The following is a 19004-nucleotide window of genomic DNA, read 5'->3' as shown; positions in this document are numbered from 1 at the left end:
GCAGTTTTTAGAACCAGAGATGTATTGTGTGCCTCTAACTAGCTGTCTTATCTCCCACAGTGCTGGGAGGTTATTTCAGTGACTTATATTCCAAGCTACAGAAATGCTGTAAGTAATATAGTCTGTAATTAATAGACCACAGTCATGTGGGATTAATAAACCCACTGACATGACAACCCAGGTACTTGGAAATGTTTTACTTTGTATTTTGAAATGTGGATGTGACTAGGAAGAAGGTGGCTAGTCAGTTGACCTATTTGGAAAGAAGGTTTTTTTCCTGGTCTGGATTGAAGTTTTTCCTGTATTTGCATCAGTGCATGAAATTTAATGTTTTTTCTTCATAGTAGAATGAATAAAGATGCCACAAAAAGAAAACCCAACAAACCAACCAAAGTTGTTTCCTGTGTAGAGTTCCTGCATATTTAGGCCTGTTAATTTTTACTTTTTACTAGAAGGGTTTCTTCTAGTTAAACTTAATGCTCCCACACAATTTTTTTTACTGTTTTTTTTTTTTTACTTTTTTTTTTAAATCAGTGCAAGCAAATTCCATTAGAAGAGCAAGAACAGTGCTGTGCGAGATGAAAAGTACATTTGACTTTGTTTTTTCTTCATGATGTATAGAAATGGAAAATGTAGAATTGTGTTAGCGCACTTAGACCATCTCAGACTATTACTTGCTGGAGGGAGGGAGTCAAATGCTACAGCTAAGCAGATGGTGTTCATGAGTCTGTCTGTGTAACACTTCCTACACAACGGAGTGGGTGGAGGGATGAGGGTAGACTGCTCTAGGCTGGCACAAAGGCTCCGATGCTGCACCAGATACAGCGCTGGGCTGTCTTGCACCAGGTGTCGATGGGTCAGATGTGAGCATTCCTTCTCACAGCCCAGCTTTCCTGCACAATACCTGCTTCCTTCTTCTGGGTTGTAGTCTCTGGACTGCTGTTCTGGGATCTGCCATGCCTTGATGAAGTCCTTAAGACTGCAGGGGTATCTGTTGCAAGAGGAGTTGTTTGAAGCTTAGTAGTTTATTCAGAGAGGTTCCCCTGTGCCTCCCTAAAGTGATATACCTATGGATGTGAGAATGTGAGGAGAATCTGATCCATAACCAGCTGATCCATGCAGCCATCCCACGTCTTTTCAGCACATTCTGGTCTGTGAGGGCACCGATAAGCACATCCTGCATCACATTTACATCTTGAGAATTCAAAGAATCTACCAAAAAATGTCTTGCTCTACTTTCAGGACTCTTACCAGTATGCAAAATTAAGCTGACTACTTCTAAGCCTTTACTCACTTTGTTGCAGTACAAGAATACAGCGAAACTTTTGCTAGTAGGAAAATTATGTAAAAGTTCTTTGTCCAGAAAACATGCACTAGAAGGTGGTTACTCATAGCCTTTACAATTGTAGGGCTGGTTGTTGACTGTAGCTGAGGGCAGTAGCATTACTGTAACTGCAGACAGAAAATATTTCCTGGTGATTTTCAGGGTGTTAAATGGTCACACTCTGGTCTTTATTTCCTGATTTGCGCAGCTAATCTGTTAGGTAAAATATTTTAATTCTTTTCCCAACACTGTACATATACATAATTGGATTTTATGTGCTTAGAAAGGCTGCATTATTTTTCTATGCCCAGAAGATAATGAGAACAATTAAAGAGAAGATAATGAGAACAATCTTAAAGAGGGGGTGAGATGATCTGAGAAGAATCTGTATTTTTCAGGGATGGTTCATGTGACAGGCAGGGCTCGCCAACACACAAGCAGTGCCTGTTGCTTCAGGACCATATGACAGAGGTTTCATCATGCGTCATGCGGGGTTAGCATGGGTGTTGCATGAAGAGGGAGTAGTGAACAGGCAGAGGGAGCAGTTCCTGGGTAGTATGGAGGGCATAGCTGGTAATTACAGGCTCATTTCCCTGCCCTGGAGGACCTGAGCTACTTCTGTCCTGTCTCCAAGCCAGTGAGCAGAGCAACTCTAACTCCCTGATCCCCTTTTAACCCTTTCTTCAGCTGCGGCGATAGACATACCAGTCACTTAGCTCCCTGGCCCTGGGAAGGGAGGGTCAACTGTGACTTTTGGCATTGTAGGAGAACACGTGGTAATTTGAGGGTATATATTAAATCCTTTGATATTACGTGTAGGTAGTGGTATGTACTGTGTATATAATACATACATAATGTAGCTGCTGCTAACATAAGGAAAAGGTTGAGGGTTTTTCACAAATATGTGAGTAAACAAACAAGTTTAGCCCACGTAAGTCATCAGACCAATAGTGATAACTCATTGGCCATCTGCTTCTCTCTGCGACATTGTTTTCCTTGCCTGCTTTTCCAGATACAAAAATGTATCAAAGAGAGCTTCAGCTTGCCATCCTAAGATAATTCAGTTGTCTCAGTCATCCTTGGGAGTTATGGGTGCTTATGTTTTGTTTCTGACCATGAAAATAATGATATGAAAGAAGTTGACTTCCAAACAGTCATGAACTCACATGGGAACTATAAGCATGATTTATCCAGTTTTTCAGAATAACTGTTTTGCTACTGGAGTTACTTATTTTTAGTCTAAAACTAGTAATTACCTTTTTTGGTAAATGTGGAACCCTAGCTTGTGCAGGAACAAGTTGAGTTTCTTTAGGAGCACGCAGTACTCGATAACTTGCCTCCATCACTTGGGAGATGTTCCTGCTTGTAGTATCTGTAGGAATTTGAATTCATGTTACTGCATTATGTCTCTATAACAGACTCTAAAGCTATACATCCTGTTTTGGGAAGGATTCATGCAGCTCTTCCCATTAAAGGTGTGTAGTGTCACCTTTTAGTTTTTCTTTGAGAGGGCAATGATAGTCCAAAAGTTTTTTTAGTTTGTTCTTGGTTTTGATTATCGAATTTTCTCACAGTTGGTAAGCTTAGGTCTCTTTTCTTAAACATTACTTTATGAGCTAGAAGGCTTGAATTTCTCACCTGATTGCTCCAGAGGGGTGGAATATTGTTACTGGGAGATAGATACAGTGAAATTTATGGGTTTAGCTATGTCTTCTCTTGGTCTTTTTGTTCTGAAATCACTACGCTTTGCACTGATTTTTTCAAGGCATAGCAATCCGGGAGAGTGCAGGTTTCTGAAGTGGCACAGATAAAGAGGAATCTGTTCAGACACCCTCTGATCTTACCACTTTTGAAGTGACCTGCTCAACATCTCAATTTGCTAAAAGAGGAATCTGTGTTATTGTAGTTGTGTGCTGAGAGATCGGTGTTCTTGTTTGGGTTTTTTTTAATTCAGATAGGGAAAAAGCAAAATATGTTGGAAGCTTTTCTAACTGCTTAAAGTGAAACAAAAAGTGGAACTGAATATTTGAGTTCTTGACAGCATTCAGTTATGAAAAAATATATATGTTATATTCTATATTCTCTTCTATAACATTAGTGGTATATATCTATAAAATTGACAAGAAGTCTTACTCATCAGAAATGTATAAATAAAAATATTAATATTGAATCATCAACATAATTTTGTAACTAATGGGTGGTTGGTTACGTTAGTTGAGGACTGAGACTACCAGAAGATTTGTTTCCTACTGAATTTGTCTGTTTTTTCTCTTGGGCAAACCAGGCTGGCTGGCTGTAGTTGGTACTGCAAGCAGTGTGAGTCAAGGCAAGCCTAAACCATGTCTGTGAATCATTGCTTCTGGCTCTTAGGAAATTCTGTGGACCTGATCTTCTCTAACAATAAACTATCCACCTACAAGGGCTCCTCGAGGGGTAATTTTTTAGCTGCACATTTTGTCGAAGCCTAGGTGCAGGTTACAATTACCTGGAGTTTGTTCTTGCTTGTTTTATAGGGGTAAGGAGTCCAACAGACAGGCAGAGATCACTGTGTATGTACATTGCTTTACTTCCTGACATGAAGAGTGAGGATTGACTACAAGAAGCAGGTTTTTTTTTTTTCTGCCAGGGCTATGTCCAGCAGTGCCTGTTCTCCAGCATACTTAAAAAGCTTTGTACTGCTTCACTGGCCTAAAGCAGGGGCTCAGGGCAGGACTTCTCTTTCACAAGATCCCTGTTTTCTTTCAAAGTGTGGAGAACCAATACTGACTTTGTGACTGAATTATTGAGGCATGTTCTTCTGTGTGCTGGTTTGGCATGTTATGAAAAATGTCTGTGATCTGTAATCATAGTTTCTGTGCTTGTTTAATCATCAAGGAACAATAATGCTTACCTTCCTTTGCCTTTCATACTCCTCCATCCCACCTTGCCAGAAGCATGGGATGTTCCTGAGCTTGCTTTAACTTTTCAGTAGTTTGTTTCGGCAGCTGGAACATTTATGCCAACAGGTTTTCCATTCTGTGGGTACCTGTTGTACACTTATGTCTAGAAGCAGAGGACAGTAGCTTGTCAAACATGCATGCAGTCACAGCAATGGCAGCTTCTGTGGGCTGGGCTACTCTAATTTGCAAATAACCCAATATTGAACAGCTTGAATAACTTCAAACTGCAATAGCTTGGTTATTCAGGATCACCAGTGATTTAACGATGTATTTACTGCTGTATGGAGCACTTGCTTCCATTAACCACTTCATCTAAGTGTGTTTTTAACTTTTGGTACCTTTCATGAGACTGAGGTCCAAAGGCTCCTCTGACTGCAGACATCACTGTGACAACTGGTTATGTTCCTCCTCAACTACACAATCTGTAAATCTGGACAGGAATGTTGCTATGGATGTGTGGAGGGGCATCTTGCTGGCAGGTAGTATCTTCTGGGCTTGTGAGACCTTACAAGAGAGGCAAACCAAACACAAGTTCTTCAAAATGAATTTGTTTTCTTTGAGTTTAAGGTACCCAAATGGGGAAGGAAAGGCACTGAGTGTTCAGGATGGGGCAAGGGCCAGAAATACAACTACCACCCTGTTTACCTCCAGGGGAATGCAAGTGGACAGGAACACTTGGCTATCTACCATCACTTTATCACTACCTGCCACAATGCCCATCACTCCCAGCTGGGATTTATGTCAGCAGCAGGGCACCATCATTGTTTGCCTGCTCCTGTATCCTGAGAGCCACTATCTCATAGTTTAAGCTGACAGTACTTCTTAGCAAAGCTGGTATGGTAAACTGATTTTGGGGTTTTTGTGGGTTTGGGTTTTTGGTTTTGTGGTTTTTTTTTTTCTTTTTATCCTACCTTGAAATCCCATCCTCCTGCATAATTACTTGTCTTTGTTGAGAAAAACTGCAGTGGAGAAAAGGCTTGTTAGTTGATGGGATAAGGGGGTGAAACAGGTCTCTCAATCCTCATTCCTTCTGTGTACACTGGAAGCATCTTGGCACAAAGATAGCTGGATTTCCAGTGCAGCAGGGAACCACACTTCTATTGGAATAATAGGGCAGATGCTACAAAAGATTATGCAATAAAACCTATATGCTACTTCTAAGAGGCTGGGTTTTTGATAACTGTTGTAGGACTGTTTATTAGGTAAATAATTAGTCTTTCCAGATAAGAGGTAGGATACAGTATACACGGGAAAGATTTGTGAGAGCTAAAAAGTAACACATGCATATATTGGCAGCTGTTTACAGCACTAGTTTGTGTGTTTCATTTCATTCCTGAATTTTATTTCAAAAAATTCAGATAATGTGGGATTGAGACTACGGTGGCTGAAAGCAAAGCAACTGAGAAATGTCTTTGAAAAGCCTGCATATGATATGCATTCCTTTTATGAGGAATATTTCCTTTGTGACCTCCTCCTGCTTTGTATTTAACATTTCAAAGAACTTTGGAGGACTGTCTGTGGGCTGTGTCTTCATGGAGCCAGTAGCCAAGGATTTAAAGTATTGTCATTGCTGGCCTGAAGCTGAAAACTCCAGGCGATTTTAATCTCAGGGTGGGTGTTTAAACCCAACCTTTTGTGTTCAGATTAGGAGTGCAGGAGGATAGACTTAAGGGGTGTTAGTGAGAGTTTTTTCATTGGCAGTTAAGTAATAGCATAGGGCTTTGGAAATACTGTTTTCCAAGTCTTTGTTATTTCAGTAATTACTATGTGGTGGGTAGAAATCCATAGGGTTTGTGTTTTTTTTAAGTACCACAGCAATGACACAGGGATGTGGGCAATAAAAAGCAGTACTTGGTTTTGTAACTTTTTACTCCTTGGACGACTTAGGGCACTTAAATATCTTCTTGAATAGTCTATCATTGTTTCAGTCCTGAATGTCTGTGTTTATTTTGTCTTGGTTCCATCAGCTTAGATAATAGTAATAGCCACCTTTGGAGAGGAAGGAAGACTAAAACAATTTGGCATTAGCATCATGCTTGACAAATCTGAAATCTGCCAGCTGTGAAGGCAGCTTGCCTGATCTACCTTACAATGTGTGGGAGATGGAAAGGTTACCAAACATCTCCCCCATGAAGAAAGAGATTAAGAGATAAGTTGCTGAGCACTTGTGTATAGAGTTTATTTTACTTTCTGTTATAGTCTAAGAAATATTGGTCCTGTGTATTTGTTGATTCCTGGAATAGCTGAGGGCAAAGAGCACTTGAAAATTTTATGTACGGAAACACGGTGACTCCTTGCAAGAGTTTCTTAGATGAGCACCATAACTAATAAGATTTACCACACTTGGCTTGTGTAGGTATTGAATTCAGTTCAATAGTGATCAGTTTTAATGAAGACTAGAGACTTTCCAGCTCTTAATTTTGTACATGATTCTTATTCAAACAGAATTCTAATGCTGGAAAATTGTCCCACTTAAGATGCTTGCTTCTTTTGAAAGAGGTATTTTTAGATTTCCAGAAATCTAAAATTCTTTCTGCCTTACAAAAAATCATTGTAATACAAAAACCATTTTGAAATAAACCTTATCCTATGCCATTGCCATTCACATGCTTTAAAGGATGTAAGTATGCTTTTGTGGTGGGAGGGAGGAGTATGCTTTTCAGAATTAGACAGAAAATTTTTTCTTTATCTTTGCAATTTGATTTTAGTTTACCTTTCTTAATTTGACCATTTAAATTTGGCCATTGTAATGATATTCCTCTGTAATAAGGGGTGTTTTTCTTCATAACATCTACATGTTTCACTTATTTTTTGCCTTGACTCTGATAGGAAAGTTGTAGGTTGAAAAAATCACACCAGAGACTGCTCTTATATATAATGTGTCACTGAAGTGCTATGTTAGAAGCATTTCCCTAAGATGAGGCTCTGGGTGCTGCTCCTTTCTGCTTAGCTCCATAGAGGAGTTAAAGATCTGGCACTGACCTTCCAACAATCTGGGAGGTACAGTGCTCCGCTGGATTTAAGTCCCTCTTCATGTTTAAAAGCAAATAAATTAATAACAAAGTAATACAGAAGGATATATAAGAAAAAAGTAGTAGAGCTCTGTGTGGTTTATCCGTGTACTTTAACAGATTGCACTGTTAAAGCAGGGCATCACTTAGTAAGACAAAAATTATTTTGTTGGACTAGTCCCCAGCTGAAACATGTAACCTTCATACAAGGTGATGGGAGAGCTTTGAGACCCAGTGCTATAAAATGTTTTTTTCTTGTTCCTCTACTAGAATACAAAAATCTCTACACTCAGGAGAAATGCTCAGAACAGCTTCTACAGAGAGGCAAGTGCAAGAGATGCCTGAATAAACGTTCATCTCAACAGGGCAATGGGAAATTGTCTCGGGGTACACACAGGTGGGTAATGTCAGAGCATCAAAAGCTAAGTGGAGGGTGGCGACAAACTGTGATAAGCAGGAATAGGCAGGGTAGCTGTTGAGGAGTGGGGTCTTCTTTCTGACAAGTGCTACTGTGTCTTCAGAAGAGAAGAGAGAATCTTCAGGGTCCCACTGAAAACTAATGACTAAAGAGTGCCACCTTCTTGGGAACAAATTGACTCTGCAACTCTGCAGTGTGGTCCAGAGGACATTCAGGCTGATAGTTTTGCATTGGTTTTCCAGAAGCCTTTTAGTCTGGCATGTGTTGAGTCACCTAATTTCTGTTTTGGTTTGACTCCTCTTTAGTGTTTTTCCTTGCCCAAATACTGGGATATGACAATGAGACAGCCCCTGAATCTGAGACTATAATAAAATATCCAAGAAGTAATTGAATTACTTTTCTGTAAGATGATGAATCAATGTTTTTTTTGCTCTTGGGTTTGTCTCTTGCTTGCACTCTCTTCAGACTGATTGATGGGACATGTACATTTTCAGTGCTAAACCACTATTTTGAAAGCCAATTTAATATAGGCAGAGCTTCATGGACCTATGAATGTAAATTCATGAGAAGAGGCTGTTTACAAAGGGTGGAGTAGCCTATTTTCAGGCCTCTCAACTTTTCTAAGGTTTTTAAGATCTCTGCCTGTTACACAGGCTATATATATAATCTATAAAATATACTCACTATATTGCACAGCTGTATAAGCAAGAATTCTGAGAGGGAGCTTAGTATTGGGTTGTTCAGCAAATGCTTTGTGGCATTATAGCAGCTGCTGGGATTTAGTTCCCTTGGTATGCTGCTTCAGTTTTTAGGACTGTCCATCAACTGTGTTCACTGTCCCATTTGCAAACATGCCTGTGGTGCTTTGTTCGGTTTTGTGTATTGTGATTAATTCTTCTAGACGAGAATTTAGAGCTTAAAACCAACATACTAAATAATAGCCGTGCAACACGCAAAATAGTGCCCACTTGCTATTACCAAGGACCTTCTTTTCTTTCTCAATGCATTTTTCCTTAAAAGGTGCCTACCTGACAGGCAGAATCTGTGTGTTGTTTATTCTGCTGTAGCACCCAGGAGCTTCACCAGAGCCCAAGGCCTGCTCGTGCCTGATGCTGTCTCATAATCTTGTGAAGTGTTACACAAGCATAAAGCAGAAACATCGGCTCTGTGGAGGAATGGAAGGAGACACAGAGATGTGTGAATTAGTCTTTAAAAACATAATCTGTAATGGCTTTTACTGCTGGTGGGATCTACATTGCCTACTCAGCTCTCACTCTCTGTTTTTTTCAACTCGCAAAGCAGAAGGATAAGCTGTCTTTCCAACTTGCGGTACAGCTGGCCCCCATATATCAGTATGTTACTTAAATACCAGGGTACTAATGATATGTGACACCAGTGGAAAACAAGAAAGCTGAGGCCAACATTTTTGGCACGTCTTTTACTACTGTGTCCTTTGGAAGAGCAGGCAGTGAATGAATTGAGTTGCTGTAACTCCACTTCTCCAAAGTTTTGAATTCTATTGTATGTGAGAGGTTTAATAAATGCTTGACTGTGTGCAGAACTACTCAGGATTCATAGCTTGCCTCCCTCTTCAGCTGGTTTTGTATACTAAGGAGTTACAAACCAGCTTCCATCCATTTTTACTAACTGGCTTTGAGTCAGTGATTATGGGGAAGGAAAAGCATGCATCAAAGTGAAGGCTGTACAGCCTGTGTTCCCTTTGGTAGGGTGGTACACTTTCAGGTATTCTCGGATACCCAGATTTAAAACCCTTCTGCATCAATTGTCTTCTGTGCAGAGCAAGCACAAATGTGATCATAAAGTCTGGCATGAAAAAAACAGGGGAGCCTTTCTTTTCATAGCAGAGGCAGGTTTGTCTTAAAAATCATGCAAGTTAAAATAAATACCACAGAGCATAAACCAGCACACAGAAAAATGAATTGGTGAGCTACAGCATGTGTGCAGCAGCAGTACTGCATTCCTGTCATCACACATTCCCAAAGCATAACAGAGAGAGAAATATGATCCAAAACTGGTTTAAGAGGTGCTGTAATTAAGCCAGGATTACTGCCATGGTATAACACAACCTGATAGCATTCTGGAGTTAGACTGAAGACTTGCTTGTGATAAGCTCTAAAACATTTTCCTTTTCTTATATTTGGAAGTTTGTTTTGCTTTGGTTTTTTTTTTTCCCACTTATACCTTTGCCTCTGGGATGTTTAATTTCCCTTTGGTGGAGTTCCTCAAATGCTCTCTCCAAGGAAAGAAGGTTGTCTCAGCAAGCCCAACTTCTGTGCAAATAAATCCATCAAGAGTGGCTGCCTTATTTTGTGACCTGGGCCACAAGCATAGATTACAAGTACTTGGCTTCTCTTGCATGTTTGAGTAACAACAAGTACTAGGGAGAGGTGACAAATTAATAGTGTTGGTGTCAGAAGTCTAAGGGCTGCTGTGAAAAGAGGATGTGACTCTTCAGGCAGTTTTCTGGTTTGTTCTTGCCAGTGTATCTCATTACGAAGACCCGGAAGGAAAAACTAATGCTTCCTACAGCCAGGGACAGTTGCAGCCTGTTGCCAAACCTCTTCAACCAGTCTGGGACTGTGCAAAAATATCTTTTTTAAAATCTGAGTTCTGTACATTTATTAATACAGAGACACAAGAAGCCACACATGAAAATGGAGAGTTCATGCAGTGGACAATTTACTCCCTTCATGGATGCATTAATATTAGAAATGTCAGTAATGTATTTTCTCAGGAAGGCTATTATGCAGAGCTGCAGGTCTAATATAACCATATATTGACAAGGCCTGTGATGTTATCCCTGAATTTGAGTTCCTAATTACATTTTTTGCACCTCTTCTTGCACTCAACTTTCCTTCCACCTCCTCTGCTTTAAGTGCTTTTCAGCTGTTTGTACTACAGATTTTTTTCTTCCTCTGAGGCTGGCAACTGGGAAAAGGACACTACCATAGACGTGAAGAGAGGGAAGCCACAGGGCTTTGTGCTGAGCACCTGGCATCTTGACAGTGCTGCCTCTTGGGTGCTTGTAAGACACCAGCTCTGCTGACTGTAATAAAGCAAAGTCCTTTTCACTTCCTCCCTGCAAGGCAGCCAGTTGACTGTGCAACAGGCAATGTAGTGACAGGGTAAGGGAGAACCGAGGCTTTGAATATATAGCTTGAGAGACAATGATTTTTGAGGTGTCTTAGCAAAGAGGGGGATTGCTTTCCTCCTTGTGTCCCCTGTATTTTGCCATTTTTATTTTAGGGTTTGGCTTGCATGCTTATTTAATTTGAAAACCTCATGCAGTCAGTCCCCAGACCAGGCAAGCTGAGGCAGTAACACCAGTCCACCCTGCTACTGAAGCCTGCTGCTCTCCCCTATAGAAACTTGTTTGTCCTGGGGAGGGAAAAACAAGTAGCCCCAACTGAAACTTGAAATACCACATTGCATGAGAGCAATTACCATATATGCACACGTGCTCAAGCATGCATGCACACATACATGCAGAGGAATACGTACACCTACAGCTCACCATATTGTACTCTGCTACATAATTATCATTTTTCAATTGAGGAAAAATAAGCCTATGAAATGGAATCAGTAATCCTTGAGTTTTAACAGCATATTGTCACTGCCACTCTAGTGGGCCAGTTATGTCCTTTTCTTTTTGCTATTTTCCATTTTTAAAATGAGAAGAGACCTGCTTAGCAACTAATAAGTGAGTGTTTATGAAGGTCAAATGCAATAGATATCCTTAGTAATATTTATTTTCTCACTTTTTGAAAGATGACACAGAAGGTTTTCAGAAGCTCAGATTTTGAATTGCTTCTCCAAAAGCCCGCAGGCTCCCTATGAATTTGGACTGAATCAGGGTTGTGATTGAAAGCCTGAGCACATAACAATCCTTTGTAATGTCTTACATGTACCTAAGCTTCTTTTTTTGAAATTCATAATGTTAAATCAGTGCCTTTGAAATGGCTACTGTTATGTTGCCAATTCCTGATAAGGAATTGTTAGGCTAGAAGGGAGGCTGGATGCCTAGTTCTGGTTTAGTTCAGACTTTTTTCCATCCAAGATCTCTATGGTCTATTCATCCAAGCCCCACCTCTCCCTCTGGTAACTCAAGAAAGAGGTGGTACCTGTTGGACTTTAAATGATAAAATTATAAAAATAAATGTTTTGTCTCATTCTGATTCTCAACAAAAAGCTTCTGAATCAATGCATCAACCTTTGAAATGATCTCCTTTCCCTCTTCGCCATTGACAGCAAGTGATCAGATGCCCATCAGCTCAGTTCCTGCTTGGAAGGAGTATTTTTCCTTATACAACAAACTCCCTCAGACTATTTCCATTCTTCATTTTACAATTAGGCAAAACTTTCCCAATGTGTAATAGATAGGCAAAAATATTTGTAAATTAAATTAACATTTCCCAATGATTTTAGCCAAAGAAAATGAGTTCTCCCTGCTCCTGTTGGGACTGTCGGATTCAACAGCCTATTTTTAGTATTTCAAAATGTACTACTGCTCACCAAGCACAACACCCGTTTGAAGCTGGGAACTTTCCTTCCTCTACTCTGCTCTGAAAAGCTGTATGATTCCAGACATTTATTGTCTTTTATTGGGGAAAAAAAAAGTTAAAGAACAAAATGTTGTGGGTTGCTTTTAAGCACTCAAAGTTTAGCTAATGATTTTATTTCAGTTTGGCCACCGAAGCAAAAAATCAATTACACAGTTCTAGCAATTTTCCAAAGAAAACAGCCAAAACTTAAATTTGGTCTTTAATTATATATTTGATTCATCCCAGTAACAACACTTGACTTCAAACAATGCAAGAGCAGGAGGAAACTTGCTCTGAATTCCTCTCTTCAAAGACAAGAACTCTTTCAGATACCGTGTCAGAAAGCTTTAAGCTGAAATCGATTAAGATAACTGTGAGAAGACTGAATAGGAGTTTTAGCTGACTGCAGGTCTCAGTACTGAAAGGAGGCCTCCAAAATGGCTTTTAAACAAACCTCCCCACGTTTGGGAAGGAGAGGTTACCTTGCTAGGTGGATTGCTTATTCCTCTCATTCCCTGCTCCCGCCATATTAACATGAAAATAACTTTTCATAGTTGCAGGAACAACATATTTTCCCTTAAAATTATCTTACAATGAAAATTCATCCTGTTATGTGTGCCAAAACCTATGAACCAGCCTGATCCTACAATCAGGAAGTAGAGGGTATCATGTGTTAATTATATGTACTATATTACTTCCATGACAACTCCTGCAAGTGTACAAATGAAATTGATTAAAACTATTTGAAGGACTAATGTGCACTGCCACTGGTTCATTAGTGCACAGTAAATTGCTCAAGAAGAATTGGGATATGTGTGCTTTATCTGATAGCTGCAAAGCTATCCCCTGCTTTTTTATTTGATACTTGTCAGAATAACTCTGAGACTATACTCACGTATTTCTAGTTGGGAATAATCATGCAGAAAGCCAGTGTAATGATCACTGGTCTTGTTTTGTGTCCCCCTCTGCTTTGTTCTGTCTTTCTACTTCTAGGCCTCATTTTTCCTCCTCGTTGCTTGCTCCTATTTGTCTCACGTGTTTTTTTAATGGAACAGATCGATATCTAGGGCCGTGTAGATTAGGAGCAAAGGCTGAGTTTAGTTCAGCCATAGGTTGAAGTTAGCTGGCCACCTATTTTCAACTAGTTCCTGACAGCCATCATCCATTCGACTTTGAGACATAGAATTTACGCTCCTGGCTAGAATTTAATTTGCTTTTACTTCTAGTAAAACATGTAGGATTTTAAGTTTGACTTAGCTGGGTAGTGGTAACCAATCTGTCCTAACCTCAGCCTTTTATGAGAAAAGTTGAATGATTCTAGACATTCTTACTGTTTTTCTGGTCTGAGGATGAAAACACGCTCTATTATAAGCTTTGCGTTGGCTGATGAGTAAATTGCTAGATAAGTAAGTTACATGATGGAAAATGCAGTTTTATTAGTAGAGCTCTAGGCCATTTCTTTTTCTTTTTTCTTTTTTGGCTCATCTTGTTCCTGTTGCTACCAGTTTACAAAGTACCAATGTAAATGTGTCATTCCTGGTAGCTTTTCACATAGTTGGAAAGAGGTGAGGGTGAATGGGAAAGGACCCTGTACTGTAGTATTTAATCTTCAAAGCTCTTGCTGGATTTCATTCATGCAGTTTCTACCCATGTGAAAAGGTTGGCTGCATACAAAACCCTGAATGATTCTCCAGTGTGTGTTCTGCCCACAGCCGTACAGCTAGGCGGGCTGAGGTGGGTTCTGGAGCGATGAGCCCAAAGCTGCACAGCAAAGAAGCAAAAGGGTAATGGCTCAAAGTCCGCTGGCTTTGATGTTCAATTTATTCACCAGGAAGTCATACTTTTACTGGTTCACCACTATTGAAAATGTTAAAATTACCGACAAAATTACAGTCCTCTGATTTTCCATGCTCTTAGAAACGTGACACAAACCGCTGTCAGACAAGTTAAATAATTACAAACATGTAAGTTTATTAGCAACTTCTTCAAATCCCAGCATTGCAGTTGTGTCCTCTGGTAATGCTGGCACCACCTGATGTCAGGTATGCTCAGAGCCAGCTCACAGACGAGGCACTAATCAAACCCTTCACATGGTTTTGCTTAACTGGAACTCGTTTTTGGTAACGAGCCCATTTTCAGTTAGACAGTGTTTGTAACGCCCGTTTTCCCTCATGGCCTGGTCGGTTCAATATGGCACCTTGGGTGCAGATGTGCACAGCGCCGGCACGAGGATGTGCAGTCACCTTCCTGCCGGTGTGATGGTGATTCGGAGAAGCTGGGTGTCCTGGCTGTCTCCGTGGGTGCAGTGTGTTTATAATGTGGTGGTGTGACTGACCAGGTCCCGCTGGGGAACACGGGGGAAGCGGTGGCTCTTCTGAGGAAGAAAAGCACCACCGCTGAGGGAGGATGCCTGGGTGAACCCCGCCAGCTCCGCGCAGGGGTGCTCCGGGGATACAGATCTCTCCCGGCTCCCTTCCCTGCCCTCTATCCACCGGCTGGGCCGGGCGGGAAGGATGCCCGCAGACGAGGCCCCGCCGCCATAGCCGCCCCTCTCTTCCGCTGCTTCCCGCCGCTCGGGGCGGTGCGCGCCGCTGCCCGCTCCCCATTGGCTGCCGAAGGCGGCGCCCGCAGCCCGGTCGTGCGGGGTGCCCGGCGCTGCGCACCGCGACCGGCGACCGCCTGCCCCCGGCACGGCCAGGCCGGAGCCACCGCCAGGCCAGAGCCACTGCCAGGCAGGACGGGCGGGCGGAAAGGAGGCGAAGCAGAAGCGGGCGGGAAGGGGCCGTCCCCCCGCCGCGGTGCACGGGGCTTTGTAAGCGGGTGCCTGCGAGCCGGCCCCAGCCCCGGCCGGCGCCGCACGGGGCAGCGCGGAGCCCGGCGGGACTCGCAAGGCCGCACTGGGACTAGCATGAGCCCGGGCGGCTGCGCGGCGCCTGGCGCTCCAGCGGCAGCTGTTCGCGGCGCGGAGGGGCGGAGGGAGGGCGGCAGGCAGGCGGGCGGGGCGGCCAGCCGCATCCACGGTGGCCGCGTCCTCTGCGCCGGCCGCCCCTAGCGCGGAGCCGGCGGCGGTCGAGCCCCGGGGACAGGCAGGCAGTGATCGGGGTCCGTGCTGGCCATGGCGAGGCGCGACGCTGCCGGGGGCCGCGGGCCGCTGCGGACCGCCCGAGCACCGCGGGCCTGAGGGGGGCGGCGGCCACGGTGGTGGGGTCGCGGCTGCTTCCGCCGGTCCCGCGGTGGGGGAGAGGCGGCTGCGGGTCCTCCCTCCCTGCACCTCCTCCTCCCTGCCTCCTCCCCTCCCTCCTCCTCCTGCCGCTGCTCCTCCCGCCGCGCCGGGAGCCGCCGCCGCCTCCCCAGCGCCGGGCGCGCCGCGTTCGGGGTCGCAGCCGGCGTCCGCGGGGTTTTCCTCGTTTGTTTGGGCCTTTTGTGTCGCGGCTCACAGTTGGCTAAGCACGGCCGGGCTGAATCGGGCCATTGTTCGGGACCCCCGGGCTCCCACGCTGCACATCCCTCGTCCTCATCCCCCCCACTCTGGCCCTCCTCCCCTTTTTTTGCCTGAGAAGCCACATAACGTGCCTTTCCTCCACGCAAATCTGGGAGCCGTAAACCGGACCGATTGCAAATGAAGTGTAATGCATTGTGGGACGTGTGTAAAATTGGATCATTCGAGGGGGAGAAAGAAAAAAAAAAAGGAAGGGACCTGCGGCTGGTGCGCTAGAAGAGGCAGCGGCGGGATGCGCGCAGGTTGTGCCCCGGCGGTACCCGCGCTAGGCATCTGATGCCGGGCAGCGCCCGTCCGGCGAGCCGCGGGGCCTGACCCATGCTGCGGTGGGAGGATTAGGCTCCGGCACCCTCAGCATGAAGAAGACGCGGAGTACGACCTTGCGGCGGGCCTGGCCTAGCTCCGACTTCTCCGACCGGGCCTCAGACCGCATGAGGTCCCGCAGCGAGAAGGACTACCGGCTGCACAAACACTTCCCACCAGCTTTCATTTCCCAGGCATCACGGGGCTACATGACATCAGGTTTGTAACATAATTTGTGTACGCGAGGGAGCTTTATTGCGAGGCGGGTGCGGGATGTGTGCCTGGCTGGGAAGGCTGGCTGGTGGGTACGGAGGGGAGCCTGCCACCGGGAGCCCAAGTTGATATGAATAATGCAGAAAAAAAAAAAGAATAGCAAACATCCACCATTTTGTACCTCTGCAAGATTCACAGCGGGGCCCTCGCAATATGGTGTTTAAAATCTATTAGTCGAGTGAAATAATTGTGTTAGAGAAACCGTCTCGTCTCTGTCGTGGAGGGGCAGATGAAAACGACTGGGTGCGCAGAGCATGGAGCCCTTTGCGCCTTTTGTGCGGAAAAGCATGTGCTGGGTATTTACTGCTGCCCCACACATGCCCTTTAAAATGCCGTTAACTCCAGTTAACTCATTGGGGCTTTCGTGTTGTTCCATTTCGGAAAGGAAGAGGGTCACCTGTGATTGCAGGCACTGTCGCCTTGTTACATGCAGGCTCTCCAGGTTTCAGCTGCATGCTTCTGCAATGGCAAAGCACGCTTTGGGGAAAATGACTGTAAACACATTTGCATTTATTATTTGAGGTGCAGAAGGGGACCAGACCTCTGTATGTGGGGCAGCACACACGTGCGCATGCATTCATTTGTTGGTTGCTTTCAAGGAAGGCCGTAGGGAAATAATGGACACTGCACCAACATGTTTGTGCATGGGAAAGGGAGAGCGCAAACAAAACAAAAACCAGCGCAGGGGAAGGCAGGCAATGGGGAGAGGCTTGGCCTCCAACGGACTGCTGGTGCAATTTTGGAAGGCCTCAGTACTGTTAATGGAAGCTGCTGCATCCTGAAATGCATCTTAATGGCCTTGGAATTAAGACATTTCATAAACACCTGAAAGAAGACTTGGGAAAATGCTGATGGGGAGGGGGCCAGGGGCAGAAAATCCTGGAAACATCCTTTGTTATTCTGCCGCCTACTTATTGTATGATCGGACATATGTTTTATTACTACGATGGCAAATTCCAATTTATTGTGAAGGCTAAATCATGTTTTCCCTCTGAGGCTCAATTTAGTTTGAGTAGGCAGATTCCTTTAAAGGACAAAAAGAGGGAGAGGGAGAAAATGAAGGTATTTATTCTGCATTACTGAAAACGCTTCCAGCCCTGTGCCCTGTACCCCACTCTCCATTTTTGCTGCAAAGGTTGAGCCAAAGATTGTGGTTGTCAGTTATATGCTCACTTCGCTATCTCTGGCCCTAATAAACATATCTGTTTAGCCAGGATCGGTTTCTCATGTTTTAAAAATGTCTCGTGACTGTTCTTTCTTTAAAGCCTGAGCACAAGGGAAATAATGTGCATTTTATTGAAAGATCAGCCCGTATAAGAATATTGTGCTGTTTTGGCAATAGCCGCTCTGATTTTTCCCTTTCCTGGGAAGCCACATATTGAGAGGAAATGACAAGGATAATTTATGCTTTAACAGCTGAAGAAGAGGAGAATGGTGGTGGTGGAGGGGTGGTTTTGTTTCCTTGGTGCTGCAGGACCTGAAAGCAGCTGGAAAGCCAAATCTGCCCATACTGCAAAGATTTCTGTTGTTCTGCTTGAGCGTGCTGATATTCCCACTGTAAGATAAAGCTGTGTCAGGTCTGTTGAAGTTGGTGCTCTAAGGCCTCTCTCAGTGTGGAAGCCTGTACTGAAAAGAGAAGGAGCTCACGTGAGTGTTTTGTGCTAAGCAGTGTGGGGTTTTTTGCTTGCTTTTAATTCTTCAGGGAAGCAGCCTGGCTCTGAGAAAGCTTTATCTTGGCAACACTGGTACAATCCAACCAGACAGACAAACATCAGGGATCTGCAGAATCAGATGTGTCACCCTCCATTTGTTTGCAGATACCTGTGTCCTGGGGAAGGGGGGGTGCGGGAGGCTCGTGTAGGGGGGGAACATAGGTTTGTAATCTGCTATTAATGATTTAAAGTATTCTCCAGACCCTTGGAATATCATGTTTGTGAATATACAGCATGTTGGTTTCAGTTGCAGTAACTGAAGAGGAACAAATGTCATGTTCAGTTGGAGTAATTTGCTGGAGTTGTTGGAGGGCGAACACATTGAAAATTAATACTAGCAAATGTTTGTTTGGGTTTTTTTGTTTTGTTTTTAAACCTAACAGCAACTTGGTAGGCTTTTGGCTGGAAGTGCAGTTGTTCTCCCTTGATGGATAGTTTCCACATTCATTTATTTTTAAAGGATCCTTATCCATGCCTTTCCAAATATTAGTTTTGGGAGGAATGGCTGCCGTACCTAAAAACTTCTGGCTATTTGAAGGAAACTCTTCCTTGCAGGAAATCTATAGGAAGTCCTCTGGCCTAAAACTTGTGGGGATCAGGAATACAAATAGTTCTTTGTCACCCAGAATGTTACAGGGGGGAAGGCATCCCAAAACACAGGGGCTTTTCAGAGGGCTGCATTCTGTTTATCCATCCATTTAACCTCATCACCATTAGCATTGTTGTGGTTCTCTTTTAATTAGATGCTTCATTGTTTGGAAACCGGTTGGAGGATGGGAAAGGAACCTTGGGATTTTGCCTCAGTTACTCTGCGTAGGGAAATACAGAAAAGCAGAGAGTCAAATGGCCTTCAGTAAGATGCTGAAAGCTTGAAATGTTAATATTTGAGCATGTCTGAATGGGGCATGGAGAATTGTATGTGTATTTCTTTCAGTACAGAGAAATACTGAGTAACGGTGTTGC

General features: G+C 43.6%; 2 protein-coding genes across 4 annotated transcripts in view; both read left to right on the top strand.

The window, feature by feature from the left end:
- The window catches only part of LOC133222377 (storkhead-box protein 1-like), a 67064-nt gene extending 57706 nt beyond the window's left edge, over positions 1–9358 (top strand). The window contains exons 2-3 of the mRNA XM_061372043.1: positions 7545–7671; positions 7796–9358. Coding sequence (XP_061228027.1) covers positions 7545–7671; positions 7796–7841 — 173 coding nt within the window. The 3' untranslated portion in view covers positions 7842–9358. The remainder of the gene's footprint in view (positions 1–7544; positions 7672–7795) is intronic.
- STOX2 (storkhead box 2) overlaps positions 1–19004 on the top strand; it is a 149026-nt gene that overhangs the window by 57195 nt on the left and 72827 nt on the right. The window contains exon 1 of one of the 3 annotated variants that reach the window (XM_061371851.1): positions 15386–16275. The exons of 1 other annotated variant lie outside the window; for it this stretch is intronic. In XM_061371851.1, coding sequence (XP_061227835.1) covers positions 16110–16275 — 166 coding nt within the window. In that variant the 5' untranslated portion in view covers positions 15386–16109. Of the gene's footprint in view, positions 1–15385; positions 16276–19004 lie in introns of those variants that run through there. One more of the 3 variants, XM_061371869.1, reaches the window with a different exon arrangement.

This window comes from Neopsephotus bourkii, unplaced genomic scaffold, assembly GCF_033783945.1.
Source record: "Neopsephotus bourkii isolate Nb327-2 ecotype Australia unplaced genomic scaffold, CSIRO-AGI_Nbou_v1 NB_168, whole genome shotgun sequence".
Taxonomy (NCBI): Eukaryota; Metazoa; Chordata; class Aves; order Psittaciformes; family Psittacidae; genus Neopsephotus; species Neopsephotus bourkii.
The sequence above is the reverse complement of the archived record's forward strand: the minus strand, read 5'-3'. Positions and strand labels throughout refer to the sequence as shown.